At 36.6% G+C, this 18,826-nt stretch overlaps 1 protein-coding gene across 4 annotated transcripts in view; it reads right to left on the reverse strand.

Annotated features, from left to right (window-relative positions):
* Positions 1–756: 756 nt before the first annotated feature.
* Positions 757–18,826, reverse strand: part of RBBP8 (RB binding protein 8, endonuclease) — a 44,008-nt gene continuing 25,938 nt past the window's right edge. For all 4 annotated transcript variants that reach the window (XM_042029908.1, XM_042029899.1, XM_042029891.1 and 1 more), the window contains 13 exons: positions 18,308–18,477; positions 16,820–16,921; positions 16,029–16,126; positions 15,272–15,399; positions 13,457–14,342; positions 13,246–13,372; positions 11,260–11,360; positions 10,393–10,507; positions 9,333–9,485; positions 8,642–8,711; positions 7,597–7,693; positions 3,292–3,433; positions 757–1,371 (listed from right to left, as the gene is read on the reverse strand). In XM_042029908.1, coding sequence (XP_041885842.1) covers positions 1,274–1,371; positions 3,292–3,433; positions 7,597–7,693; positions 8,642–8,711; positions 9,333–9,485; positions 10,393–10,507; positions 11,260–11,360; positions 13,246–13,372; positions 13,457–14,342; positions 15,272–15,399; positions 16,029–16,126; positions 16,820–16,921; positions 18,308–18,477 — 2,287 coding nt within the window. In that variant the 3' untranslated portion in view covers positions 757–1,273. The remainder of the gene's footprint in view (positions 1,372–3,291; positions 3,434–7,596; positions 7,694–8,641; positions 8,712–9,332; positions 9,486–10,392; positions 10,508–11,259; positions 11,361–13,245; positions 13,373–13,456; positions 14,343–15,271; positions 15,400–16,028; positions 16,127–16,819; positions 16,922–18,307; positions 18,478–18,826) is intronic.

The following is an 18,826-nucleotide window of genomic DNA, read 5'->3' on the forward strand; positions in this document are numbered from 1 at the left end:
AAGGCCTGAAATTTCAACCTAAAAGGATTTTGTGTCACTTAGTGTTACAGTTAAATCAATCACATTTGTTTTAATTTTCTTCTTGGACCTACACTACAACCTCTCCACCAGCAGAACCTGCCACCATTCCTATATAAATACAGCTGAATTTAAATGGTCCTAACCACGAAGTTTTAAAACACATACTTTTTTATACACACACATAAAGTACAAGAATAGAAATTACAGACACATTTTTTATATAAATATAACAACCCCCCAGATGTATCTGTACTTTCTATTATTTTATTTTTTCTTAAGGCATTTCAATAGTTGCTTGCTTTATGATCTCTCTTTAAAAGAGTTCTCACTGGTTGAACCCAACTCTGATTGTAGCTTCTTTATTCCTAAGGATCTTATGGTGATCTTTGGCTTGCCTACCTATGTAGGTATTACCCTGCCTCTGTGATATTGTATGATCTTACTTTCCCAATGCAAGTATGGAACTATATCCCCTGCTATAAAGGATTAATTTAAAATACCTCTGTAGAATCCTTCATAATCTAGGTGATGACTATTGCTGTCCGCTAGGAGAACTCTGGGCAGAGCTGTCACCCAAATTTAGAAACAACGTTTCTCAATAAATGAGACACATATATGCAAAGAGATTTCAAGGAAAAAAATAAAAGGAATATTGGATATTCTAATTTAAACACTGAGGAAAACATGGTGATATACATTTAACACCAGAATTTAAGAAAGACACAGACTTCCTGGTTTTCACACCTCCAAACTATTAACAGTAGATACAGCTTTATTCCAAGTAGATATAACCATTATTGCAACAAGAGAAAAGAAATACAAGAAAATCCAGTGCAAAATAAAAGCACCCTAGAAAATTGTCATTTCTCTTCCCATTGACAGACATTTACCCCTGCAAGAACAACAGATTTTAGTCACTTCAAAGCAGTTACCCACTGACACAAAGTTTAGATAGGAATTGCTGGAATTTCAGCTGCTGGCCTTAAAGAAAAAAAAAAGTAGGAGACTTGTCTGACAGGTGCAAAAATTAATACAAAATGTATTAACACAATATGAAACAAACATACATTAAATAGTTTTGTTTCCTGGTACATCAGACTCCCAAATGAATTTTATAAAATTTACATATTCAATTAAACGATTTATCTATCATTGTGGAAAACACAGTTCTTTATTTCAAGTTTATATTAACTATAAATATCTACGGACAGGAAAGATACACTTCAGGCTGGCACTCCTTACTTCCCATCCTTTATGTCTTCTGCTCTTTGCCTTTTGGAGAAAACATCACAGTGTAAGGCTGCCGCCTTTTTGGACGTTGACAGGGAGCAAGATCCTCTTTAATGTAGCCTTAAAAGAATAAATCTGAGGTAAGAAATACAATATAAAAACAGGCATAACTTTAGCTTTAATTTGTATTTACCCTCAAAAAATAACTTGTCCTTTTTTTTGTCCTTTTGGGGCAACTGGTTCTGATTTCACATAAAGTTTTGAGATCCCAGGGTGCAAATATCATTCATTAAAACATGCAGCTGCTTTCTAGTAGGTGACTGCACAGTAATGCAATACAGACACTTAACAATGAAGAAGAGAATGGAAACCATAAATTGTTCATCTATTCAAAACAAAACTGCACTTTTAATTTTCTTTCTACCAAGGATTTTACATAAGAGTAACAAAGTATGCAAGTACTGCTAGCTCAGTTGACTAATAAAAATCACTTTGAAAATGTAAATCCTAGTCATATAGAGGAAACTTCAGGCACATGTGCTTTGTGGGTTTAAACAGCACCTCCCTCTGTTTTAAGAGCATCTGGATTTATTAAAGACTGGAAAAAGCTGAACACGAGCCTATGGATCAAACACACCTTGAAAGCTCTCTGATAAGAAAAGTGTATAGAAGATTTCTGTAAAATGCTCAACTTAGCTAACACTGACAGTGAACAGACATTTTTTGTAAGTCAGTTTCAGCACCTGGCTTTTGTCAATTCTTTACAGTTTATCAGCAACAATATCCACCAAAGTGAGAGCAGTACATTGCTACTTCGTAGTTGGAAAATTCTATACATGTAACTCAGTTATTTAAAAAAAACCACAACACAAACAGATAGTTCAAGATACCAATAAGAAGTAGAAAATACCTATGTTGTACCCCACTACTTTGGGGTGGCAGCAGAGATTGCTCATTGTGGGAACTCTCTGTAGTGTTTTAGTTCTCTTGCTGCACTGCTATAAAACATTTTCTTTTCCAAGGGAGGGTTATCTAAAGCCTGCCTCTGATATGCTGTTGAGGACCATTAACAACTGAACAGCTCTTACTCCAGCAGAACAAGGAGACAGCCAAGAAGCTAATTTTTAATGAGGCTGCAAACAGATTCCAAATGGGTAGTAACAAGTTATATCATCAGTAAAAATCAAGGCTCCCTGTTCTGGAAGATTAAGGATGATACTGCATCACTATCACACAATACACATACACAACTCTGGCTACATTTTCCTATGCCTGACCTGACACTGTTACAAGAACAGATAAAAGCAAAGACTATTGTTTCACAGCTAATGCACAAGTAAAGCTGTAGTAACTTAGAGAGCTCATCTAGGGCTCCTCACCCCAGCATTTCACCACTTCTGAAGAAACGTACATAGAGTACACTACAAACCCACTGTGGTTTAACATAATTAGTAAAAACTCATTTTTATACCAGGCTCAAGATCTTGAAAAATTATTTAGGAAAGAACAAACTTCTATGTGAAGACAAGTTAAAAAAAGCCCCAAACCAAACACCACATCTTTGCATTGTCACTAACATGTATATGTAGTAAATGTATTAAAAAATGTTTAACTACCCCTTACCTGCAACATTTCCATTATCACTTGGTATTATGAAGCTCTAAAAACACTGACAAAGGACATCAATAGTGCTGCCTGTCTCTCCTCAGTAAGTACAATCGCTTGGCCCTTGCCTCTGAAAACTCAATTCTTGCTTAGGGCCAAAGATATGTAGGGTTTAAATTAAGTTCTATGAAAATCCCAATTATTTCTGCCTTCTCTAGCTAGGCTCTAAGAAAGCCTTCTTATACTCCTTTCTTTGTAGTACAGGAACTGCTAAAACCAGACAATTTTTATTAAAAATAATGGCTGCTGACAAACAGACCTCAACAGGACTGGGTGAGAAAGGCTGCTATATGAACTAGAGATAATTTCAGTGGGAAAAAAAAACCAAACCAGCTTTTAAAAGTGCTTTTTAAGCTACTTTTTTTTGGCACAAACCTCTTTCCACACAGGTTTGGGTGGAAGGAAATCCAACCTCCCAGAAATTTTCAGGAGTATTTGGAGGAATGTAGCGAAATCTGTGTCTTGAACAGGAAGCTAGTTTCTTCTCTCTCTCTTCTTCTGGAATGTCTGCATAATACTGAAGGTAAGGGGGGAAAAGAATCCTAGTTAATACATTCATACATATAGAGTAACTGCTTTACACAATTGACATAATCAATCACTGTGTTTATTAACACAGTTATCTAAAAACAATGGTGAGGACAGCCAAGAGTAGAGATTTGTTATCCAAGTGACAAACACCTGGCAATTATCCTAAAAGCTTACTGAATGTACAGACTAAGTATAACTTTATGGTGGCACATTTGTTAACCTTCTATCTTTTAACATACCATAGGTAACAAGGTTTAGGCATGTGTACAATTACTTATGTCAACAGTTTACAGACTGATTTTACACAGCTAAGTAGCACAGGTGTTGAAAGAGATCGGAATTTTAAAATTTATTGTGTCAGCTTGCATTTACAAACAAAATTAAAAAAGGAGAAAAACCCCACACTATAAACCCTATGCTGCAGAATTATTTTCAGCATCCAAATTTACAATAGTAACAGCAAACTTAAGTCAAAATACTTCCTACTTACTTACCCTCAAATGAGAAGTAAATAAAGAGCTAGTTTAAGTAGCTGACTGACACTGGGACCCCAGAAACTATCTGCCAGCTGAGCATTCTCTACAGTAAATTGGCTACTCTTTCACCCCTGTCAGCTGTACTGGTGGCTGCAATGAGAAAAATAGATACACTCTCCAAACCTTTTTGCTTGGTGTTCCCCCGAGTAGCGTCATAGAAAGTTAGGGTATAATTTTTTTCCTTGCAGTTTTCTACTGTTTTAATTTGTAATTCTAGTTGTATCTCCTAAAAATACAAATCTGGCCCTTAGAGCACATAGAGAGTCAAAATATTTTCAAAGTGAATGCACTGTTTGATTCAAGTGGCAAGTCAACAGTTACAGTCACACAAGAACCCTGACCCTTGTGAAAGTGATAAAACGATTCTACTGAAATTCTACTGACAGTGTTACAATTCAAAAAGGCAAATTCAAGTTTATAACTCATTCCATCAGATGGAAAGTGACCTAGACTGGGGAAATCAGGAAAAGAACAGGATAACTCTGTCAACAGAGACTATTTCATGCTCCCAGCTACTGGCAGGATTTCAGAAAACCTACTTGGAATTGTAAAGGATGCTAATAAATTCCTTTTTCCCCTCCAAATCATAGACAAAGTATTAAGGCATAAAAATCCTCCTTGAAAACAATCATGCGATATAAATATTGATGATTGGCTAGAAAAGAGCAATCACAGCTCTGAAATCATCAGTGTCAAAACTGCACAAACGAGGAAAGAAAGCCTTGCTTTATTTTGTAATTCTCTAGTCTGTGGGAACTGCAGCTCTCCCTGACACAGGTACATCTTCCCCCCACAAATCAATTCAGACTTCGTGCCATCTTGTGTGTGCCACCAGAACATGTTCTGCTCTCAAAGCCCGTATTAGTACAGAAATCTAATCTAGTAACACGTGGATCTCCTGGCCAAGAACGTAAGATTCAGTTTGTTATACAGTGTCCCCTTAAACTGGAAAAAGCCCGTGCCATGACCAGAACATTAGTGGGTGTCATCAGCAGGGTGTCATCATTAGTGGGCATCATCAGTTGTTCAGGGATTGAGTCAAATAGAGTAGGGTCACTTATGCAAGTGGACTTCAGAAACCCAGCTGGAAAGATGTCTGTGTCACTCAGTTAAAGACCTAGAGACTAATCAAAGAGGAGGAACAGGCAATTGTTACCCACTACACTTCAATTTTTACTGACAAAAGTGAAGAACAAGGTGTTAAGTCAACAAAATCAACTGTAAGAATTCTACAGTGTCTGTGTAAGACAAATAGTGCTGAGTTTTATTCAGGGATAATTAGCAGTGCTCCTTATTTTGTCCTGTAAATAGCCTGAAATTTTGGAAATTGATCTAATGAAAGTTTGTAGTGTGTTGCATTTTTTTAAATTAAAAAATTTATGATTAGCAAGGAATAATTACAGATCCAACAATGAAAAATACAGTACAGTTTAGTAGGAACAGAAAATAAGAACATGATAAAAAAATCAAGATAAGTATGTTTTAAAAATAAATTAGACAAACTTTTCTTCTTTGGCTTGTTTAGAAATCTACTAGGGTTGACAGAGAATGAGAGAATTATGTATGTCAGCTAAACAGCAGAAAGTTCTCTCAGCTGTTTTCTAGATTGATCTCACTGTCCACAGCATTTTTAATCCACACAAAACATTCGAGCTAGGCTTTTCTGTGTGTGAAGATACTGCAACCTCATCCTGTCTTCCCTGTAAAATGATTGTTTATAGAAATCTACAGTTTGCAGCCTCAGAAACGGAACAAACCCTAAAAACATTCCTCCCATTATTTTAGCAAAAATTTACAGAATAATCCCTGTAATCTAAATGCATATAAAAACATCTGACTGATTCTCCTACTCATCTAAGTGTAGCTACACTTAACCACACTAACAAATGTTACTTTTACAAGCTACCTGTAACTTTTGCTGAGAATCTTCCTCTGATAGTATCACAAGGTCATAAAAAACCAAAACAAGACTTGTTATCAAAAGTTCTACACTGTAAAGTGAATAAGATGCTTCCACAAAGCTTTAAAATAAGCCCTTATAAAGGACTTTAATATCAGCCTGCTGTGGCATGTGCAGAAGTTAAATCTCAGATCGTCTCAGAGTGACAGTAGCAGATCCCACTCACACCACTTGCAGTACAGGGCCAGAAACAATTTACTGATTTCTACCCACTCCCTAAATATTCCCTTAGACTTTGGTGGCTTTTCAAACCCACATGGCTAATCAGCAAGCCAAGACTTTTCTAAAGCATCCTTTATGCTTTATCCAACACTCCCTTCTTCCATAGGCGTTTAATTCAAAGCTAGTTTTATTATTGTGCAATGACACAGCCAAGCATTCCACACTTTCCAAGACATTAATCTTGGATGATGTAGACTTAAAAAAAAACCCCAAAAGCCAAAATCAACAACAAACCCAAACTTTTCTGACATTTAATGTAAAAACCTACTGTTACAAAACTGGAGCTGTGAATGTTTCCAGACACCATAGTTATCACTCTAACTTGACAGAAAGTAACAAGAACTGAATTTGCAGAGGGAAGGTCTGTAGCTTACAGAAACAGGAAATTACAATGCTTAACACATGGCTCTGGAACCATGAAGCAGACTGAAGGTTGGGGGTTGTTTTGTTTTCTTTCAAACTCTTTAAATCAAACATGTATTTTTAAATGGTATTTCTAGTTGGCCATAGAAATAAAATATTTGTATTTAATGTGTTTTACCAAAACTGTTTTTCAGACCATGTTTTCGTTGAAAACATACTCTAATAAATTTCTACAGCTAAGTAAATGGGACTGGACTATAAAGTGAATAGCAGGAGAATCTATGAAAACGTTCTATATACGTGTGGAAATTAGGCAAAAAGATTCCAGAAAATCCACCATTGTTCAATCATTAATCCACACTTCGAATAGGCATCATTTAATGGCCAAATAAAACATGTTCTTATTACACATATAATTACTTCAATATTTTATCTCTACACCACTGCTTTCATACACTGCGTATGAAAGCAGTTCAATAAATTAGAAGGGAGGAAAGTGCAATGTGAAACCTAAAATTTCCTACTTTTTTACATATTAATGTAAACATTTTGGCATGCATTTGCACACATGTACACACTGTCACCTATGCTGGTGCAATTATCTGAAAAAGTTATCCCAGAAAACAAGGAAAAAAATCAAATAAACCAAAAAGAGATCAATCAATCAACCAATCTGTACAACAGGATATAGAACTTACTTTTTGCAGTACCTGTAAAGTTCAGTAGAGCTTTTGATCTAAAGTTTGTAAACCTGGAATAGTTCTTTGATCAGCTAATGTATTTTTTAACAACCTTACTGGAACCCTCCATGTAAGAAGCTTTTATCATACAGAGACTCACAAAAAAAATCAAACCCAAGACTTTCCACGCTATATGCACTTACTACACTAAAAACAAACAAACCACCTGCAAACTTGGTTATCCAGCTTTGGTAAACACTTACTTCCCTGCTACTGTAGGTAATGATGATGATGCAACCAGATTAATAATTAAAAGCAGCACTTCAGCACTTAGATATTGTCTGAGTTAGGAGAATGGAAGATTGACAAATTTTAAAGCACTACTTACTATTTCACATTCCTTACAAGTGTGGCCAAGTAATTTTCTTCTTTCTTCTTTTTTTCGAACAACCTCAATATGAGGAAAATCTAACACAGTATTCTTTCTGAAAAACAAAAATGTTTTCACATGATAGTACTTTTATTTCTTCAACGTGACTGGGAATTTCCATTTTTTTCGAACACAATGGTGGAGAGTCAAGTTAAAAAATAAATCGGAAAATGCCTACAAAAGCCAAATCATACTGCCTTTCATAGCTGAATTTTTATAAAGAAAATAGCTTGCAAATGTAATATGAACTTCTACGTAACCAGAGATGTGTGTCTCATTATTATGGTTTTTCATAGCGTGAAAGTAATTGCTATATAGAAATTATTCAAATACAGATCTTCTGTAGAATATTTATTTTTGCCCAAGACAGAGTTGTGCTTGCAATGATTTCCATGAGAGTAACATATGTTGGGGTTCAAGATCAGTAGGTTCTTTTCAACTTAATTGCTCACAAAACACTAAAGTTTTCCTCTACAAAGAAAACATGCACTGAGGCAAAGTGCTTGAAGGGCTTGGTATCATTATGAAATGAAGATTCAGACTTCCAATGATGCTTATACTGGAAGGCAACAGAGGAAGATTTAAGAGGTGGAACTGTTGAACACTATCCATTTATTGCCTAGAGCAAGAGGCAAAAATACCAGAGAAAGAAAGGTTTACATTTGTACAAGCCGCCCATAGGTTCTTGGCTCATAAACTCAGGCATGACCACATGCCTGTAAGAAACCACATGGATTACAAAACACTGCATTCACTAAAATTATAAAAAGCAGCAGAGACAATCCCTTCCGTTCAGCAAATGTGATAGGCATCACAACATGTTTAATTATTTTCCCCTACTTCAGTTTTTATCTAAAGTCTTTTATCTAATGTAGTATTTTACCTCTGCATCTTCAACTGCTAGTCTGTTACGCACAAATATGTTTATTTTCTGGTGGAACAAGTTCCCTACAGGGCAGATACAAAGAGCCTTAAAATGCCCATACAGAACAGACTAAATTACCTCTCATCACTTTTGAAATAAGGCTCCACAAAAGCTTTCTGCTTGGCTTTATCTTGTTTATCCTCATGTTCTGTAAATATACATGCAAAACAAAATACAAAGTTAACAGACTGCTTGAAGAAACTTCAGTAAAATTATTAACCAACTGTTAAGAAATATAAAATTGCCATGTACATCCAGTCTGAGACAATAGATTCAAATAGATTCTAAAAAAATACAGAATTGATAGAACCAGCAATCCAAAAGCACTACTGAAGCAGAAGGAAAACAGCAGTGAGACAAATAAAAGAGACAAGAAAACATCAAAGGGAAGGCTGCTTAAAATACAAAAAACTGTAAAATCTTCAATAGAACCTAGAATAGTGAGAAGAAAGGAAGTAAATAACTGTAGCCAAAAACGGGTGTTTATTTTAAGAGTCACTTTGGTGTTCCACTGCTATGCCAATTTCCACTACACATTCCACATTTGTGTGGTGATAAATGAACTAGCAAAAAAATGTTCATATTGCTTTATGTTATGTAACATAACATAAAGCAATTACGTAACAAGTAATCAACTTTACCATAAATTTATGAAAAAAAGAACTGGTGATTAATTTGGCATATTTGTTCCTAAAGAACAGAGTCTGATTTCAAATCAACTCTTGTAGTTTAAGTAAGCTAATAAAGACAAAACCAAATTATATCCCACTCTTTAGTTTCTTGCTTGCTGCTGTTATTCCCTTATCCTGCTCTTCATCATGAAGAGTTTCTTTTTCATCACATGCAGAAGGACTATCCTCTGGTAGGCAGGATTCATATTCTTCATGGCTTGTCTGATCAAACATATCTGTTATTTCTCCTCCTGTTATTAAAAGCATAAAGAGCATCGAAATCAATGTCTCAATGATTTTCGTTAAGAAATTGCATTTTCACTAAATGTGTACCAAAAGACTTAATATTTACTTCCTGCTCCAGTACCAATTAACTCAACAACAGCTATACTTTTATTCTTTCTGCAAATTCTCTGTCAATGTTTTAAATGTGGCCAGTGCTCATTTATTTTTCAGGTATCTTGGATCCCATTTCTAAAATCTGATTAACCGCTAAATCATTGTGAAGTACCTTTAACCTTAATACTGGATATGTGAAATTCTTCTTCTTGTAATTATGGACTTATCCAAGCAGAAGGAAATACTTTCTGTGGTAGGAAGTAGACACTGCCCCGCAGCCATGATTCACCACATACCACACATTAAAAGTGATATAAACACATTTGGATTTTTTTAAACATACTAGTTCTATTTATATATCATTAAAAATGAAATTAGCCTTCCCATACAAAGTCTGATGTGATTACATAGAAAACTTTCAAAGCTGTTTGCTGCAAGAGCGATTGTTGCAGGTGAGATCAGAACTGTTACATGGTTAAGTATTTCACCCTTTAAGCACTGTAAAGGAATAGCTACTGGCTCTCTAAGCACAAATCCTATCATTTTTTGGATCTATGTTAAAAAAAACCAACCTCAAAACCCACCACCAATTCTTCTAGGAAACAGACTGATCTGTGTAACATAAAAATACATCAGCACTTTTTTACTGCAACCATTTTCTACTATCTAGTCATACAGGAAAAAAATGCCCTTTTACTCTTTCCTCCTCCTCAAAAAAAAACAAAACAAAACCCAAAAAAAAACTCCAACAAACCCCCAAAACCCCACCATACTACAAAAAAGCAAACCAAAGAGAAGAAAAGAGAAAAAAAGTCTTACTTGGACTGCTTTCCTGATTTTGCTCTTGATTTTTCATTTTTAATAGCACACTGTCACTAACATATGTATAATCCATATCAACAACTTCCCCTCCAACTCTGGTCTGAGAACCACCCTAGAAGAAAAAAAAGCAAACATGACAAATGCACCCAGAAGCAACTGGTGTAGTCAGTGCTGTGTATCTGAAACACTTTCACAGCAGTTACTGGCTTCTTTTCAGACACTGATTTACTTTTTTTCCTGCAGTAATGTCTGCACAATAAAGATGTAAAACCTAGTAAGAGAATAACGTGTTTTGAAATTTAAGTGTGGAAGCATTTATCTGGTGAGCAAGAAAAGCCTTAGAAAATTTCATGTTAAATTCTAAAAAGATAGAAATTAACCATGAAACGTACAGAAGTTAAAGACTGGTCAAATTAAAAGATTTTAAGATAGCCTTTAAGTGAGAGAGACAAAACAAACAGAAACGTTAGGAAAATTCTCAGAGATCCTAATAACCAACTTGCACCCAACTCAAAAAAGGTAATAGTACTGGCACATTTTCTATTACTTAACATAAAGAGATATCATACTGAACATTTTCACAGGAAAAACAATGAGATTTAGAAAGTTTTTTTGTCTTAAAAGAAACTCAAAACCACCTCCAAAAAGCATCCCTTTCATATTGTGAATATGCCTGCTGAGTTTATAAAGTACAACTAAACAGTGGAAATGTTTTAGGATAACTGTAGCATGAACAAACACCAAATGAGCCCAACTCAGAATTTGTTACAGAGTGGGTTTGGTCTGCCCAGAGCAATGCTCATGATACTACTTTGCAGGCTTTTTCAACATCATAGAACAAGCAGACTTATTATAAAAGTTCACCTTTGTATCAATCACAGTAATGTCCATTTTGTACTGTGAAAGGTCAGCTCCTGGGTCTATGCTCCACTGGAAGTTTTCTAAAGAGGGTTTATCTTTCAGGTCTGTATGCACAGAATATGAGAAAAAAAGACAAATAATCAGAATCAAACTCTGCCAGAAGCATCTGATCCCCTGGTTGTCTTGTATGTACCACATTATGGCACTCAAGGTGATCTGCTCCATAACTTTCCTGGTCTCCTAGGTCAGGCTGACAGGCCTGTAGCTCCCTGGATCCTCACTCCAGCCCTTCCTGAGGATGGATGCCACATTTGCTCACCTCCAGTCAACTGGGACCTCCCTTGTTATCCAGGATTGCTGATAAATGATGGTAAGTGGCTCACTGAGCACTTCTGCCAGCTCTCTCAGTACCCTCATGTGGGTCCCATCTGGCCCCATAGACTTCTGTGTGTCTAAGTGTTGCAGCAGGTCACTGACAATTTCCCCTTGGATTATGGGGGCTTCACTCTGCTCCCTTTTCCAGTCTTCCAGCTCAGGGGTTGGGTACCCTGAGAACAACTCGTCTTACTATTTAAAGATTTAGGTAAAGAATGCACTAAGTACCTCAGCCTTTTCCTCATCCTTTGTCCCTGTATTTCCCCCATATGCAATAAAGTATGGATATTCTCCTTAGCCCTCCTTTTGTTGCTGATGGATTTATAGAAACATTTTTTATTGTCTTTTATGGCAGTAGCCAGATTAAGCTCCAGTTGGGCTTTGGCCATTCTTATTTTCTTCCTATGTAACCTCACAACATCCTTGTAGTTCTCCTGAGCTGTCTGCCCCCTCTTCCAAAGGTCATAAACTCTTTCTTTAGCTCTGAGTTCCAGCCAATGCTCTGCTCAGTCACGCTGGCCTTCTTTCCCACTAGCTCATCTTTCAGCACATGGGGCAGCCTGTTCCTACACCTTTAAGATTTCCTTCTTGAAGAATGTCCAGACTTCCTGAACTCCTCTGCCCTTCGGGACTGCTTCAGGACCAGTCAACTGGTCTCCTAAACAGGCCAAAGTCTGCCCCGTGGAAGTTCAAAGTAGCAGTTCTGCTACCTCCCACTTCTTAATTCTCTGACAATTGAAAACTCTACCATTTTGTGACTGTCACAGTAAAGATGGCCCCCACCGTCACTTTACCTACCAGTCCTTCTCTGCTGACAAACAACAGTTCCAGTGGGTGCCTTCCCTAGCTGGGTCACTATTGACATTAGATCGACAATACAAAAGTCACGTCTAAGGAAAGAGTACAAAAGTGTCTGGTCGTCGTTCCAAAGATGCCTCTTGATTTATCTCTGAGGGGAATATTTACATTCCAAGCTACACGGCCACACCAGCTACTGACAAGTATCTTTTAAGTTCATAATGCAAGTATTTCTAAATAAAGTATGCAGTGTAACAATTTGGCTAAGCAGTACAGAAGCTTTGATTCTACAATCCTAGTTCCAAAAAATTAGTTTTCCAACTGGGAGCACTTAAGAGGAAAGAAGACACAAGTTCTAGAAAGAGTATATGACAGCCTGTGTTCATTATCCCTAAAGGTACAAATTGCTTTACCAGATCATTAGGAAAAAAGAAAAATATTAACAAAAAGACTTACGCTTACACTTGAGTAGTTATCAAGTATTTGATATAGATAGTTTAAACACAAAGAGATTTTATTATTATACTGCAACAAATAACAATGCTAACTAAACAAGAAAGAAAAAGATTCACAGCCTGTTGAGTGTACACCGGAATACCAATAATATATTTATTATACAGGGGCAAAAGTATGCCAGGAAGATACAGACTGTAAATGCTGGGGGGATCTTGAGAAATCCCAAATAGAATATGACTGAGTTAGAAGCAGAACAAAGGGATTAAAGAGGAAGAAAGGAAGATATTAAAAATTCTATTCAACCAGAGCATAGGCTGAGGGGGTAAGGAGGTGGTAAAAGGAACATTTTCATCAAGTTACCTTGCTCATTTTGCTGTGCTTTACTTTTTGATAGTCTACAAGGGTTTGGCTGAAGTACAGATGCTGGTTCAGACTCTCCATGTCCTGTCCTTGTTTTCTTTCTATTTGGTACATGGCCACTGGCAACCTAACAACATATTGCAATTTTACTATTTCCCAAAACTTAAATATAATACTTCAAAGGAGAAGAAAGAGAGTCAGAAAAGCATACCTTTACATCATCAAAAAGTTCCTCTGTCTCTGCAGAACTTGGCAGTGGTGCAAATTTGAAGGGAGGAACTTCTTCTTTCATTTGGATCTGGTTTTTCTTATCAGAGAATGTTTTTCCCAGCATTGCCTCTTGTACATAGGATTCCTCTTGTAAATCTCTGCCAAACAAACAGCTCTCGTTGTTGGCATTTTGAACAGATGATGAACCTTCAGGAATGGTCTTCCCTATGTGTGAAAAAATGTCCTGCAAAGTCACTTGCTTCAGTCTATTTTTACATGTCTCCTCACTTCCATGTTTTTTCTCTTGACCACGAACTCCAGAGAAGCGATCAGACAGATCCAAGGGCTTATCAGCTGTATGTTCCCCATTAATCTGCTGAGCATCGGATCGGAATGGCACAGAGTTCTCTTTGTTGAATGATGTTTTCTCACAGCTAACTGCATGATCATCTTCAGCTTTCTTTCTCTTAGCACACCTGCCTTCTAGCTGCTTCTGGTATGCGAGAAGGACATCGCTCTTGACCACCTCATTTTTAGCTGTGCAGGTGTTTCCAACACAGGCTACAGCCTCGTTAGCATTCTTTTTCACAACCATTTGCCTATGGACAGAGGCCTGGCTGATAACTGAGTTGATTTCTGTTCCAAGATTCAGCGGTGCAACAAAAGCAACATCTTCAGATTTTGATCTACTTTTATGACACCTGGAACTGGATGGATTGTTGAAGAGGTTGGTTTTGAGATGAGGCTTCAATCCTGAATCTAAAATACAAGGAGCATGACCTGTACTTGAGTTGTTCTTCATACTGCTAGAAGCTCCAAAAACAGGAGACGCTACCCGAGAATCCCAGTCATCACATGGTGGAGTGTTATGAGATGGATCTGAAATACTGAATACAATGAGACATGAGAGATTTTCTGGGGTACAGAAGATGGAAGGAGAGAAAGCGATATAAAAAAAATACATGTTCCCCATTGCTGATTTGCTTTAAAGCTTGTGAGCTGAAAACAGAAGGAAAAACAAAAATGAACCTATTCTAGGGATAGATACTGTTGCACTTAGAGCTGTGAAAGGCAAACAAAATACAGATCTTGTCCTTCATTTTGGTGTGTGGTGTGAAATTCTGTTACATGTTCAACTGCGAATCAAGGACAGAGTTAAGCCTGCCTAAGTATCTCTTCTACCCAAGGACTCCCTACCTTTCAGTGCACTGAAAAGGAAGAAAGTGAGAATGGTTGCAATAAAAGCCTGTTTAGGTTCTTGTATAGATCTTAAAACCATGACAACAGATTCTCAAACTTTCTGCAAGTGAAGGAAAAAAGTGCAAGCTTTCAGGTGCTGCTTTTCACCTGTCATCAATAAAACATACATTCAAGATGACAAATTGGGCCAAAAAAATCTTCAGTTTAGATCACAATATCCTGAGGAGAGTGGGAAGGGCAACAGCCTATTGGTCTGACACTAATCAGAGCAATACGATCCTTTTTGCATTCCAGCTCCAGACCCACTATCCACAGGGTTACAGGCCTCAGAAGATATTTTGCAATAATGAGAAGTTAGGAAAGGAGGGACTGCGTACACAAAGAAGAAGCCCAAATCAGAAGTTTGTGAATTAAGTAAAAGTCTACAGGTTTTGCATTCTATCAGTTTCTTTGCTTCTCATGTTATTTACTTGAAAGAAACCCCTCTGATATGAAAACATTTGTTTCTATGTCTATACCTTTAAAGTAAAATGCCACAAGGTTTGAAATTCTACAAAAACCAGAACTTCTATAAGTCTGCTTAAAACAATACTATTATAACTGAGTGGAAACACACCCTAAATTGTTGTCATCATTTCTTGATTCTGAAGCTGGATGTTTTCTTGAGTCTTCAGACTGCATGCCCTCTGAGGCCTGGCTCATAACTGTATTAGTGAGGGGAAGATTCAGTACACTCTGGGACTCCTTGCAAGCGGTGAAGGAAAACAAAGAAAAGAAGTGTGAGAAGATACTGGAATTAAAATTAGAAATATGCTTCGTTGGCACATAAATACTCTGAAAACCCATTCAAATCGAAACATTCAAAGCTCTGAAAAATAATAAAAGCTAAGAGATTAAATTTGGACCAGCAGCTTTAAAGAAATCTTATTGAAATTGAAAAGATTCATTCATAGGCATGGACACAAAATATTCTGTATACTATAATTTTCATTGTAGTTAACAATCAAAAACATCAAATAACCTCACCTGAGTCACCAACCAGTCTCATTGCCAAGAAATATTTTTCAGTGTCTTAGACTTGATTACTGCACAAAGGGAATTTAGCAGAGCCAAGGATTTAGATCACTGTGCCAACAAAACTTGAAAAGAGGAACCATGTCTCTACCTTCCTCCTCAAACCCTCCAGACAGGTCAGCATAGTTATATCTCTTCTTGCTAAAGCAAGTCAATAAAAACTGTGCAAAAGCAAACCAAAGCAAGCTTACTGGAACTCAGAATACTTTTACAGAGTTTTAATGCAAAAGAGAAAAATAATGGTTTTGAAAACACCTGGCCCAAAAAACTGGTTATGTAAGAAATTTGGGAATACTTACAGATTCCTCTTCCACACTAAGTCCAATTGTTTCTGCGACGACTGCAGCCAAGTTAAAAGATGGCTTTGGAACAGGGTATCCTCCCACCCTTGGTTTATCTTTGTGAGTAGAAAGATCACAGTAAGTTGCATAAACATTATAGTATGTTGCTCGACTCACAGAGATGGTACAAACACAGAACTAAAAAGATCACACATTAAAACTGGCATTTATGGAAATAGTTTGATCTCTGTCAGATAAAAATCGTATCTGGAAGTGGTAAGTGGCAAAAGAATTTCTGATGAGAGCAAACTGCTGTATCAGCACAGAGAAATGTGTGTCCAATTTGAATACAGCACCCCAAAATTAAAAGCCATTGCAAAAGTTGCTTTTCACACTCCCAGTCCAGGGCACAAGTAGTCTGATAAAAGCATGTAGAACAGAGATAATGTGTATTTATAATAAAATGCTCGTCTTGCATATTTCCTAACTGACAGTCACCATTATTTCTCATGAGTTTTTATTAGAAAAACAAATAGATGAGTTTCCCTTCTTTGAGGGATTTAACATTACTCAGTTCATTAAACTGGGGCAAGATAATAAGATTGGAAAGCACAAGAAGAGCAATCACCACAACCCTGACTTGCATGAATAATTCCATCCTGATTCTCACAGTCACTAAAGAATTTTAAAAGGTTTGCAGTTTATTAGATTTCTTTGTTAAAGAAAGGTTAAAGAGATGAAACCTCAGTTTTACGATATTTTTGCCTTATTTTGAATGATATTAGGACTAAATCTATTAATACACTTACTTGGAACAGGGGACAATTGTGGATCACAGGTGTCTGCCACTAGTATCTCTCCTCCATGGTGAGTGTTCATTTGTGTGGAAAAGAGTGGAATTTTTCCAAACTCTAGGAGATGTAGAAACATTTTCACATGGTGAAATTAGGTATCCTGTTGTGATAATCTTGTGTAGATACCCATAACGACCCTGATCTTAAAAGCAGTTGAATGCTGGTTTTAATATGTCAGTAGATCCAGCAATCTAAGCACGTCTGATAATTTGTGGCAGTGATATGTCAGAATAAAAATAAAAAGATAAATATTTCATATTAATTCTTTTTCTCACAAATATGATCTCAGCCAGTCAGCCCTAAAATAATACTAACACAAAATGACACCACCATCTATACTGACCCCATAAAAATAGTTATTCAAGCTGAATTTGACCTGTTAATAGGGCAATGAAACTACTGAAGAGTAAACCATCCAAGGCAACAATGTTCTGCTTAGCTCAGGTAATACAAAGGTGAAAAACCTGAGATCTAAATTATGACAGACATATGCCATGTAGCCCTTTCTACCTTGACAACCAACAGCTTTTCACAGCCATTAACTATGATAGGTATTTACACAATTTCTTACATATTATACTTTGGATTAGTTTAGTAACTCCATTTTTTTTATACAGAAAATGGAGAGAGACAGGTATGCTTAGAAAAGAGAAACTTCACAGCACTAAAAATTTCAAATGCAAAATAGAGGGCATGAATAACCAGCCCACCCTTTTCATCCCACAGTTATCCTATTTTTATTCCTGGAAAGAGGCTTTTAGTCAAGACTTATATTTAGATGTATTTTTTTAATGCCACAAGATAAATTAACCTGAATTATAGTATTTCCTGCCTGTCAATAAAACACAAGCACAAGGTTCCTTATTTCACAAAAATAGTTCTTGTAGTTAAAATATATTAGAGTTATTTCTATGACATTACAGAACAAAGTCTGGAAATTAAACGCACACAATACTTCTGAACTCAAGACAAAACAAATGCACACAGTGTAGAATACAGACAAAGAGAGATCATGTAGGTCTCACAGTTTCAGAAACATTAGTTGCAGAATAATTTCAGAATGTGGCAAAACATTTGTTTCACTCTCCGCTAGGTGGTGACATTGCTGCGTGCACAAGTCAAACCTGAACAGATGCTTTTCCAGCCAATTTGCACTTAAAGAACAAATATAGGCTGGAAAACTCTTACATTTGCACATGCATGTGGAGGAATAAAAGTAAAATGCTGAGATAAGTTCTGAGCATATCGCTCATGTAACAGTTACTACTAAAGACATTTTTCCCTGGACTCATGCATTATCGCACAAAAAGAGAAAAGGCAAATAAAAAAAACCCACAAGAGCTGGGGTTTTTTTTAGATTTTGCTCTTTGCAATCAAGTTTATACATCATCTTTCTCTTTAGCTCTTAGCATAATTTAAAAAAACAAAATCAAATACTCTTACCACTGTTGTTTTCCCTAAGTTCCAAATCTGGGGGTGTATGTTCTGTGTATCGGACGTGCTTATTCTCTTTTTTTCTTCTCATACGATTAACCATAGAAAATGAAGAAGTTAGAACTGGAGAATCTGGAATGATTCCTTTTTCTACCTCCACTGCTTGCTGCTTTTGCTCCCTGGAGACCAAATCAGGTGGTCAAATAAAACCCCAAGTCAGCAAGATGAAGTTTTCATTTCAGCAAGCAGGACAGTCATACGGTTCAAGGATGCAACCATTTCGGAAATACAGCCACCTCAATAACATCACACTGTAAAAAAGTAATACTACAACCCAGTTTTTAGATACATCTAACAAAAAATTAACCATTGCTCCATCAAGCCCAAGAACGGCATACAACCCTAGCTCTTCACATTTGAAGTTAACATACAACTACTACACTATGGAAGCACTTCTTCCTGGAAGAAACTAGGTACTGTAGAGGTTATAGCTTGTCCTCTGAAGCAGGTGCCTCTTTAACAAAAGAA

The sequence above is a fragment of the Corvus kubaryi genome, unplaced genomic scaffold, assembly GCF_017639235.1.
Source record: "Corvus kubaryi isolate FWS band 111438036 unplaced genomic scaffold, C.kubaryi_AGA036_p1.0 132, whole genome shotgun sequence".
NCBI classification, from domain to species: domain Eukaryota; kingdom Metazoa; phylum Chordata; class Aves; order Passeriformes; family Corvidae; genus Corvus; species Corvus kubaryi.